General features: G+C 50.1%; 1 protein-coding gene across 1 annotated transcript in view; it reads right to left on the reverse strand.

Annotated features, from left to right (window-relative positions):
• LOC142302305 (protocadherin gamma-A10-like) overlaps window positions 1-12,371 on the reverse strand; it is a 608,756-nt gene that overhangs the window by 7,760 nt on the left and 588,625 nt on the right. The window contains exon 6 of the mRNA XM_075343369.1: window positions 7,829-7,917. Coding sequence (XP_075199484.1) covers window positions 7,829-7,917 — 89 coding nt within the window. The remainder of the gene's footprint in view (window positions 1-7,828; window positions 7,918-12,371) is intronic.

Below are 12,371 nucleotides of genomic sequence, written 5' to 3' on the forward strand. Positions count from 1 at the left end.
AACAAGCAATTTCATTTCTAATATTTGCAGGATGACATTAGAGGGGTTGTCTGGTCTATGTTACTCTATGTGACTTATGAATCCTCCTAGTGCACACACTGTGCGCTGCGAGGATTTGCTGGTTTCTGAGCCAGGAATGGCAGTCACGTGACCATTATTGTGCAATATGCATGTTCCCGGCCAGAACCTGACTAGTGGGCGCAGCCTCGAGCAATACAAGTGTATGGAATGGGTGTGAGGCTGCACCCACTAGTCGGGTTTTGGCAGGGAACATGCATATCACAAAATTGTGATCACATGGCTTCTGTTCCCTGAAACCGGCGAATCCTTGCAGCGCACAGTGTGTGCGCTGGGAGGATTGATAAGTCTGTAGTCACATAGAGTGATACAGAGTAATTACAGACTTATCATTTTAGACTGGAAAACTCCTATAAACATAATATGGTGTATGGTTTAGATTACAGTGATTGCACAGAGGCACAAAATATTGTTTGGAAATATTATTTTGGCCTTGGAAGAGTATAATATACACTGTATTCTACATACACAAGCACTTGGCAAACTCTAGGATTTAGCTTGTCAACGGGAAAAACATCTTCACTCCGAGAGCCAACTAACAGATGGCAGTGCCTCTATGCAATGTAAGCAGCAATGCCACACTTTGCAGAATTAGTCAAACATGATCCAACACAACATTTGAATTATTCGCTGGTTAATTTATAGCGGGATCTTCAAGATCATATTCCACAAACTTGTTAAGTTTGACGAACCAAAGCATGGTAACTGGAGCAAATTACTGATATAAATTTTTAATTTTCTTCCTTCTTCTGTTTTGACTTTTGAAGTTTATAATAGGACTCCAGCAAAAAAAAAAGAATTGTATTTACACATTGAATCTTATCAGCAATACTTCAGCTGTGTTATATGTTTAATTCCAGCGCAGTTGCATCCATGCAATTCACTATAGGTAGCCGAAATATTAGAAAATCAAGGAATTAGGGCTCCATCACACGTCCGTGTCTTCGGTACGTGTTTGGTCCGTTTCCTCACGTGCCAGAGACACGGGCACACGTAGACCCATTAAAATCAATGGGTCTGCGCTCACGTACGTGTTTTACCATGGACCGTGTGTCTGTGTGGAGCATACGTGTGCCCGTGTGCTTCACATGTAGACATGTCCGTTTGTCACACGGACCGCACGAATGTGATCCGTGTGACGCGCACCAGAGAAAACACACGTGCCTGTGAATTAAAAAGAATTTCTGTACTCACCTTCTCCAGCGCTGCTGTCTCTGCTGCTGCTGTCACTTGCTTCCGACCCCCGCTCATTATGCTCATTGAATACTCACTCTACTGCAGGCCGGAAGCAGCAGCAGCGGGGAGTCGGCAGGACCGGAGACCGAAGATCAGCACCACGGACAGCAATGCCAGGGACAGGTGAGCAGAAAGTTCCCGTTCTCTGTGTGTTATCACGGATAACACACGGAGAACACACGTGTGCCATAAACACGGCTCACGGAGGGCAATACGCACCTTTGACACGTCCGTGAAAAACGTGCGTGATTTTCACGGACGTGTGAAGGAGGCCTTAGGCTGCTTTCACACGTCAGTTTTTTGCCATCGAGCACGATCTGGCGAAAAAACTGATCCATCGCATCAATTTTTTCCATGCGTTTCTTCCATTTTTTGACGGATCTGTTGTGATACTGAGCATGCTCAGTTCAAAAAACCGCATCCGGTGCCCATAGGCTTCCATTATACAACATGCCGGACGGACAAAAAACATTCCATGCTGCGTCCTTTTGGGCAGCTGGACGAAGAAATTTCATCAGATACGGCAGATGCTGCATGCAACGCAAAGCCATCTGGCACAAACCGGCGCTAATACAAGTCTATGGGGAATAAAACGGATCCGACGCCGGATCCGTTTTATCCGCAATTCGCTGGATTGTGCTTGACAGCAAAAACCGGATGTGTGAAAGAAGCCTTACCACCAAGTATGTACATACATACTCTCCTGTCATGATAGGACATCTGAGTCTGACTTATGAATTACAGGATGACACCATTAAAAGGTATCAACCACTGAGGACTTTCTGTTCTTTTAAACAATTTTTTTATCTCTACTGGCTAACACGGTACAAAGATATATTTTACTTGTATCAGGATGACACCATTACCTATCAAATCCCTACAGGCATCTCACTGTTACTTCCTCCTCCAAACAGATCTAGCCTTGTTTGTTTATATGCCCCCTCCTCCATACAGCTAATGACATCATATTGCCCTATAAAGCATTAATATCATAGGTGTGTTCATTGTATAATTATCTGTAATGTTATAAATCTTCCCTATCTCACACTGCCTGTACTATTTCTGAGTGCTGTGTGCTTAATTTCCAGTGTATGCTCTGAAATACAACTTATTAACCTTTCTACTGCCTTCTGCTTGCATATGCTGACAGGAAGAAACCTATCACTAGCAAAATGCAAAGAAAAGAGCCTAAAGCCGCATCATATAAGATACACTACCTTGCAGTGATAGTAGACAGCAGTTTTGTCACTGATATATCACTGCTGTCTTTAGACTGAATTTTTTGCAATGTGATGAGACTCTGCACCATTGGCAAAGTCAGGGGTATCATGGGAAACATAGTCTACATATCAGGTAGAAGAAAAAGAGCCAAGATGGCAGACAACCCATAAAACTAAAACAAATTTATACAACGGATAACAGAAAGCCTTATATATTATTCTTAATAGGGAATATGTCAACAGGTTTTTGCTATGTAATCGGAAAACACCATGATGTAGGGAAAAAAGCTGGATTACAGTGATGTGTCCTTTACTGGTCTGTTTTTTATTACTTAATTAAAATCAGTGTTTTATCAACATGAGATTACCACTAAGGCCCGAGTCACACTTGTGTATGACTCGGCGAGTCTCGCATCGGCATCACCTGACATGGCCGCACACTCTCGGAAAGGAGCGGCTCAGCTGCATAGAAATACATGCAGTTGAGAAGCTCCTGTCCATAGAGTATGTGGCCACCCCAGGTGATCCCAATGCAAGACTCGCTGAGTCATACGCAAGTGTGACTCTGGCCTCAAGAACAAACTGCTTTGGTTCTCCTAGTCCAATCTTCCCTCCCCCATTGATTAGCAGTTCTCTGTCACTAAACAATGTATACAGAAAGCTGTGGTGTCGGCAGAATATTACACAGCCCAAGAACTGAGGTCTGCTAGAACTACAGCAGAGAAAATTGTGAGTCTATCACAACTGCTGCCCCCGTAAACTAATTGACACATTAATGAAATCAGGGTATCTGCCCCTACCTCATACTGCTGTCAGATTACATAGCAAAAATCTGATAACAGATTCCCTTTAATAATTGCCTATTCTGCACAATTTAGGCAAAAAAAGGTATATTGCTTTAAGGTGGCAATTAAACAAATGGCAGTGCATAGAAAATGCATAATGATAAAAATACATATTTGTTCACTGTGAGATATTAAAAATGGATTTCTTACTATGTCAAACAGTTTATGCTGTTATCTTATTCTCGCTGCTCCCCTGAGTATTCCATTTTTTTTTCTAGAGATATGGGACTTTTTATTTTGTGATATGTTTTTGGTCTTTGCCAAGGGGGCGTGGTTTACAGGATAATAATGAGTAACAGTCTAATGACACTCCCACAAAGAATCCTGTGAGCCACGTTTCCTTGTCAAGACTATAAAAATTTGTAAAAAATAAAAGGCCCATATCTCTGGAATCTAATGGCGGACTTAAAGTAGCACAAACCGGAATACTGTCACAGATGTGTCTGGACCTTCAGGTGCTGCTGCTGGGACAGGTGCAGAAGGGCCCGGCGATCGTCCAGATGTTAATGGATGCTGTCCCTTTAAGGGCTTGATTTAGGGTTTTTTTCTGTTTCCTTGCCAGGTTGGAAGAGCCTTTTCTCCAGCTGGTAATTAAGGGCCTTTATAACGTGGGGCCTCTCACTCCTCCAGTGCGGGTTATACGCTTAACTTGGAGAAGTTGCTTGCTCAGCAGTGCATGTGGCTTCAGACTACTGTTGCTGTATATTCTGAAGATTCCCTCTCAAGATAAGTTGTTGTTTTTCCTGTTTCCCCTTTTGTTGATTATTTTTGTGTTTGTTTTTCCCTCCGTGGATTGGTGGGTGGTGGGATTTAGTTCTAGGGCCTGGCTAGGAAACAGGAGCACGTTGGCGGGCCACACCTCCTAACCTTTATAGGTACCTGTGGTTTGAGGGCAAGCGCAGGGCCCCCCAGTGTCAGGGTCAGCGCAGGAGCCCCTAGTTTCCCCCCCTCTTTGTGTTTCAGCCTCCATTATTCCCATGAGTCCACTTGCTGGGTGTCTCTCCCCACATCCAGAGTGACAAATACTCAGGGAAGCAGCGGGAATTAAATAGGAACAAAAACTTGTCGCTTTATCCTTTAAAAGGTATATGTATGGGTACTGAGGGGTAATTTATTTAGATGGTATCACTGATATTGATATTAGTAAAATATACAGATGCTATATACTGTAAGTCAGTCTATAAAGGGCATTCAAAATGGGTTTTATATTAGCTACTAGAAGGTGGCCCGATTCTACGCATCGGGTATTCTAGAATTTACGTATTGCGTAGATCATGTATGATTTTTGTTATATATATATATATATATATATATATATATATATATATATATATATAGATGTTGTTGTGTGTAGTTACCAAGTGTTTGTGTAGGGCTCTGTACATGTTCTGGGTGTTGTCTGGGTGTGATGGGGGGTGAGAGCGGTCTTGTTTGTGTGTTGCGTTGTTTGTGGAGCACTGTGTGTCTGTAGCGTTGTGTGTGTGTTGCGCGGTTTGTGTGTGTGGTGTGTTTTGGGGGGAGGTATGTTTTGTGCAATGTGTGTGTTGTGCGGTATGTGCGTATATTTGTGTGTGCAGCGTTGTCTGTGTGTGGGTGTCTGTGTAGGGCAGTTGTTTGTGGTTCCCAGTGTGTGTGTGTGGTGTGTTGTGCAGTGCGCGCGCGTGTGTGTGTTGGGGGGAGGTGTGCACTTCCCATCGTGCTCCATCCCCCATGCAGCGCACTCCCCATCGTGCTCCATCCCCTATGCTGCGCACCCCCCATCGTGCTCCATCTCCCATCCTGCGCACTCCCAAACGTGCTCCATCCGCCATGCAGCGCACTCCCCATCGTGCTCCATCCCCCATGCTGCGCACTCCCAAACGTGCTCCATCCGCCATGCTGCGCACTCCCCATCGTGCTCCATCCCCCATGCTGCGCACTCCCAAACGTGCTCCATCCCCCATGCTGCGCACTCCCAAACGTGCTCCATCCGCCATGCTGCGCACTCCCCATCGTGCTCTATCTCCCATGCTGCGCACTCCCAAACGTGCTCCATCCGCCATGCTGCGCACTCCCAAATGTGCTCCATCCGCCATGCTGTGCACTCCCAAACGTGCTCCATCCGCCATACTCCGCACTCCCCATCGTGCTCCATCCCCCATGCAGCGCACTCCCCATCGTGCTCCATCCCCTATGCTGCGCACCCCCCATCGTGCTCCATCTCCCATGCTGCGCACTCCCAAACGTGCTCCATCCGCCATGCTGCGCCAGCATCAGCCTCTCTACCCGCAGCATCAGCCTCTCTGCCCGCAGCATCAGCCTCTCTCCCCGCAGCATCAGCCTCTCTGTCCCTAGCATCAGTCTCTCTGTCCCCAGCATCAGCCTCTCTGTCCCCAGCATCAGCCTCTCTGTCCCCAGCATCAGCCTCTCTGTCCCCAGCATCAGCCTCTCTCCCCGCAGCATCAGCCTCTCTGTCCCCAGCATCAGCCTCTCTGTCCCCAGCATCAGCCTCTCTGTCTCCAGCATCAGCCTCTCTGTCCCCAGCATCAGCCTCTCTGTCCCCAGCATCAGCCTCTGTCCCCAGCATCAGCCTCTCTGTCCCCAGCATCAGCCTCTCTGTCCCCAGCATCAGCCTCTCTGTCCCCAGCATAAGCCTCTCTGTCCCCAGCATAAGCCTCTCTGTCCCCAGCATCAGCCTCTCTGTCCCCAGCATCAGCCTCTCTGTCCCCAGCATCAGCCTCTCTGTCCCCAGCATCAGCCTCTCTGTCCCCAGCATCAGCCTCTCTCATCCCAGCATCAGCCTCTCTCATCCCAGCATCAGCCTCTTTGTCCCCAGCATCAGCCTCCCCATCCCAGCCTTCCCCAGGATCAACCTCTCTCCTCCCAGCCTCCTCCAGCACGCCATGCTCCTCTGCCGACACTCACACACACCCGATCGCATACACTCACACACACCCGATCGCATACACTCACACACACCCGATCGCATACACTCACACACACCCGATCGCATACACTCACACACACCCGATCGCATACACTCACACACACCCGATCGCATACACTCACACACACTCACACTGACGATATTGCACATACGCGCTTATACTCACAACATCCGGAGATATCACATGCTTCTGGCCATGTGATCCTCCGGCAGGTCCTGGAAGCTCACAGCACAGTATCGCCGCCGAGAAGCAAGCGATATCCCAGGCTGTTGTGAGTATGTGGATGCGATGTGATGTGTGTGTGATGTGTGTGTGAGAGTGAGTGTGATCTGATTTGTGTGTGTATGTGTGTGTGTGTGCTGTTATGTGTGTGCGTGTGTGTATTTTCCGCCGCTGCAGGACCTTGATGCACCTCCAGCACGCCATGCTCCTCTGCCGACACTCACAGATCCGATCGCATACACTCACACACACCGACACACACCCGATCGCATACACTCACACACCCGATCGCATACACTCACACACACCCGATCGCATACACTCACGTACACACACATTGACGATATTGCACATACGCACTCATACTCGCAACATCCGGAGATACCACATGCTTCTGGCCATGTGATCCTCCGGCAGGTCCTGGAAGGTCACAACAGCACAGTATCGAGGCCGAGAAGCAAGCGATATCGCCGGATGCTGTGAGTGTGTGGATGCGATGTGTGTGTGAGGTGTGTGTGAGGTGTTTGTGAGAGTGAGTGTGATCTGATGTGTGTGTATGTGTGTGTGTGTGCTGTTATGTGTGTGCGTGTGGATCTTCCGCCGCTGCAGGACCTTGATGTGCTGATAACTATGCTAGCATGGTTACCAGCTGGTAACTATGCTAGCATGGTTACCAACGTATCCCGTCCCCCGCTCGCACGGGAGCCCACACCAGCATATGGCGGCAAGGCCAGCAATGCGAGGGTAAGTGTCGGCTGGGTTGGCGGCGTACGCTGATGTGGGCTCCCGTTGGGGGGGGGGTACAGTACTCACCTGGGGGTCGTGGCTCCGTGACGTGTCAGTTCGGGGAATGCGCGGGGGGGGGGGGGGCAGAGCTAGCGTGCATTGCGTGAGGGGGGCGGGGCGTGGCGTGGCCGAGTTGCCAATGCCTGCAGGGTGCCGGGGCGAGAGAGAATCGGTGGGGGGGGCGGAGCCTGGGCGAGCAGCTGGCCAATTCGTGTGGGGGCGCAGCCTGGGCGAGCAGCCAATCCGTGTGGGGGGGCGGGGCCATGGTGAGCCCAGCGGCCAATCAGCTTTGTGTCACCGTAAGGACACAATGTCACCATAAGGACACAATTTTGGAGCATGACAGACAGACAGACAGACAGAATAAGGCAATTATATATATAGATAGTCCATTTTTATCCTATCAATATGATGAATAATCTAAAATGACATTTAATATAGAGTGATTATTGATTATGATGATGAAACACATCAGATTTTTTCCGCATATATCAATATACTGTAGAACACTGACCATTAGCAGATGCCAGGATCATCGCCTGAAGTCTCTCGGTTTCAAACTGGTTGTTTGGCCAAACTCCAGCTTCCTCTGTGGGTTGTGCTCTAAAGAGACCACAATGACACAACATGATTACTGTTCAATACTAGAAGTCATTAAATCAAAGCACAACAAACAGAACCTGCAATTTACAGGATTGCACAACAATGAAATATCTGTTCCTTAGGTATTATGAAACAAAATAGACAGGAGGTTCATTCTGGAAACAAAAATTAATATTTGTCAGCCAAACAAGTGTGTGGTATGTGTTAGGATTTCTTTTAGAATAAACTTTATAAAAACTACAAAAGAAAATGTGTTTATTAAGTAATATAGTAATGATGGGACTTCCAATGGTCAGGGCAGTCTGTGTGGCAATGTGGTTGTGGCCGCACACTTTGCCTATAGCACCACCACAGGTACAGTGAAGAATTACATATTTCTAATCCAGTCAGTGGCCTGTCCAAGCAATGCATAGACATGCCGATTCCTCTACAGTAGGCCTCTTTCACACGTTCATGAAAAACCACGCACGTTTTTCACGGACGTGTCAGAGGTGCTTTTTGTCCTCCGTGAGCCGTGTTTATGGCCTACGTGTGTTCGTGTGTTATCCGTGAAAACACACGGAGATCGGGAACTGTATGCTCACCTGTCCCTGGCGTCGCTGTCAGTGGTGCTGATCTTCAGTCTCCGGTCCTTCCGACTCCCCCCTGCTGCTGCTTCCGGCCGCAGTGAAGTGAATATGCAATGAGCATAATGAGCGGCGGTCGGAAGCAAGTGACAGCAGCGGCAGAGACAGGAGGGCTGGAGAAGGTGAGTAAAGATTTTTTTTTTTATTTTCTCAAACACGTGTGTTTTCTCCCGCGCGTATCACACGGAACACCTCTGTGTGGTCCGTTTGCGTTCCGTGTGACACCCGTGATGCCGGAGAAAAACTGACATGTTGACGTGTGGCGCACACAGACACACGTATGCTTCACACGTACACACGGTCCATGGCTGAACACGCACGTGAGCGCAGACCCAATGATTTTAATGGGTCTACGTGTGCCCATGTCTCCGGAAAAGGACCAAACACATACCGGAGACAAGGACGTAGGAAAGAGGCCGTAGAGAAACTCTTTGCAATTCTCTGTTCTGACTTGTAGAAGACCTAGATTTTTGGATATTTTAAATTATCTTAGAATTAGCAGACAACTCATATTACCCAGTACAATATTACATATATCAAACAATTAAGTAATAGGATATTTGGGTATCCTGCGCTTGCTGGAAGCAGAATCAATAAAATCCAAACCGTGGTATGTGAGGAACAGTATGGTTTAATCTCTATGCGTTTTCAAGGTTAAAGAGATTCAATCATCAGTATCTTCATATATAAAGTAAAGCCAGTGTTACACTGGTGCTAGGATGCTGAATGTAAGCACAGCTTTTGTTCTGAGATTGGATGTTTTATTTCAGAAATATGTGCAAGTAAAGTGCCAGCAATGCACTGCTATTTGATTGACAGGTACAACAAGGGCGGGAAATAAATAGGTTGGGTCTTGCTATCTATTCCCGCCCTTGTCTGCCTCCCTGGCCTTCCACCCCCTGTCACTGTCATACATGTTAATTCCGGCGCCTGCGCAATATCATTTGGAAGTATTGCATATTAGTCTTCAGAGTCAGCGTCTGCGCATAGCGCTATCTCTGGCACCATCTTTGTGAACACTGTCTTCTTTCAGTGGACTGCCGCATGAGCTATGCAAGGGTAGCGCATGCATCCTAGCATCCTCTGCTCTCATTGTCACCATGGGATCGTGCACGGTCACAACAGAACTACAGACCACCCACAAAATCAGCTCGCTGATGTAATGTACAAAGAAAAGCCCGGACGCCTGCCCTGAAGGGGCTCAAGGGAGGGCAACATGACTGAGGAGGGATGCTAGGCCGGAGGGTTAGCAAGGGGTTAAGGTGTAGGGCATTTTTGTGCGGGAAAAGTGGGAGGTGGAGTTATAAGGACAGTGGGGCCATGTAATTGGTCAGCGTGTTGTCAGGGGTAAGTGAGTATATATAGGGCAAGATATGTGGTGGGAGGTCATTCACTACCTGGAAGACGTCCGGAATTGTCGAGGTGTCCAGGACGGTCCGAAGAGGAGGTCCCTGTCCCGAAGGATGTCGACTGTGGCGGAGAGACGTGGGAGCGCTGGCTCCGGGTGCGGCAGCAGTGGTGGACAGTGGACGATCGGATGGAGGTGGCCGAGCTCCTGGTGCCTCCGGGAGGGGGACAAGGCCCTCGCAGGAGCTGGATCCGGATGGGCCCCAGGACCCCTCCGGCGCTGGCAGCGGCATCCTAGGACGTCGGTGGAAGGAAAGAGGATTGCAGCGGCGGCGGGGCGGTGAGTGACGTCATCGGCCTCCTATTCTGTGGTGTTGCGGCGCGGGGTCAGCGTTGTGAAGGGGCGGCGCGACCACGTGACCCGGGGCGCGGTCACGTGGTCCGGCGTCGCGGTCACATGGCCCCGGCGTCCTGACGTCACGGTCACATGGCCCTATGGTGCGGTCATGTGACCGGGCGCCGAAACCGGAAGTGCGGCCTGCACAACAGTGCAGGGCCTGAATGGGATCCCGGGTAGTGGCGGACAGTCTCGGAAGGGTGAGAGCGGCGCGGCCATGTGACCAGGGGCGCGGGCGCATGGCCGGCGTCACGAGCACGTGATCGTCCTGCAGTAACCGGGAGGAGCGGCCTGCGTGTCCATGCAGGGCCTGGGCAACGGATGGCATCGCAGCAGTCGACCGGCACTACGGTGGGGGGTGAGTGACATCTACGCCCCTTCTCCTTCATCCAGTGCGGCGCGGGGGTCAGCGTAACAACGTGGGCGGTGCGGCCCTGTGGCCTGAGGCGCGGTTATGGGGTCCGGCATTGCTATTACGCGCCCCCGGCGTCACGGTCACCTGTCTCAGCGGTGCGGTCAGGTGAGCGGCTACATCTGCCAGACAGTGCGGCCTGCGCAGGCGCAGGGCCAGGCGACGTGAATCATCCCTGCCTCGGTTGGATAGCGGCGCGTGGGGTTGGCGTGACGACATAGGTGGTGCGGCCGCGTGACCCGCGGCGCGGTCACGGGGTCTGGCACTGCGTTCACCTGCCTTCGGCGCCATGTGCTGATTCCTGTGTGCGGCGGTGCGACTGGAGTGCAACCCCCCCCTCCCCCCCTGTGGTGGCTCCGAGTCAGTGATCATCGCGGGCAGCGTCCCAGGCTGACCGGTGGGCCTGGGGTGACTACTCTATGGCCCAGGAGGACTGCAGCCTGGGTCGTTCCACATGGAAGATGGCAGTGCTCGTCGCGGAGGACACGTGGCGGCTGTTCCGTGGGACACCGCGGAGTCAGCCTAGTAAGATAAAGGTTTCACTTACACCTCATATAATGCTTTGGTTATAGGGGTTGGTAGGGTTGTTATTATGTATGGCTTTTGGGTGGGTTAAGGTGGTGGTGTTTTGTCAGGGGGTATGGGACCGGCGTCTGGTTGGACAGGAGGGTGGTGGCCCTGTAGCGGCATTTTGGGTGGCTGGCGGGGAGTCCAGACAGGATTGCAGGTACTATTGTTTTGCGCGATATGCGTTTCATGGGTGTTTAGTTTTTCATGCGGGTGCGTATGTTTATGTTTATAAAGGGGACGAGTTGTTTTGGTCAGCTTCGTGTTGCTCAGGCTCTTGAGAGGACTATGTATGCTTGGTGGTGGTGGTAACGGTACTTCGTGAGTCGATCAGGTAGACGTCGGCGGTGGTGCAGAGCCTGAGGCGAGGTGAGGGACATTGGCGGAGAGTCGGAGGCTAGCCGTGAACCCCGAGTTTTGTGTTTTGTTTTGGTGGTCCTGGGGGTTTCCACGGCTTCCTCGGATTGGTTAAGGTTTTTCGATGGTAGTTCAGTGGCATGATGATCCGTTTTGTGGGTGTATTGGGTCAGCTTAAGCGTGATTGTTGCTGTCGTTTCATGAGGGTGAGAATGTTATACCTATGTCCACGGCAGGAGCTTCCATAAAGGGGGCTGCATGAGTAATGGGTGTTTCCTGGGGAGTTTTAGGTCCGCTTGGCAGGTACGGCGTGGTTGTTGAGGTCAGACGAGGTCGAGCTTGTTTGGACAGCAGGTTTGTGGTATCCTTCCTTTACGGCAGTGAGAGGATACCTCCTTTTGAGCATTGGATGAGGCAGTTTACCTGGATTTAGGGTCCGGGCTGCTTTTCTTAAGAGGGACGTTGTTAGTGTTTTCAAGGTGGTACGGTAGTTCCTTTGTTGGAGATTGAGGGCATTCTTTCCGTAGCTGGAGATTACAGTTTCATGGCAATCTGTCGGGTGCGCATGTGCAGCCTGTGGGGCTGGCCACTTTGTATTAGCTCCATTGTGGGGGTGATTTTATTGGTTGGCTGGTTGTGGCCGTTTGGGTGGCCGTTTGTGGTACTATTAGGAGGCGGTCAGCAGTTCGGTAACTGGAGTGGTCTCGTGCTTAGTTTCCAGTACCTGGGCCAGTGAAGGGTGCTAGAG

This window comes from Anomaloglossus baeobatrachus, chromosome 4, assembly GCF_048569485.1.
Source record: "Anomaloglossus baeobatrachus isolate aAnoBae1 chromosome 4, aAnoBae1.hap1, whole genome shotgun sequence".
In the NCBI taxonomy this organism is placed as follows: domain Eukaryota; kingdom Metazoa; phylum Chordata; class Amphibia; order Anura; family Aromobatidae; genus Anomaloglossus; species Anomaloglossus baeobatrachus.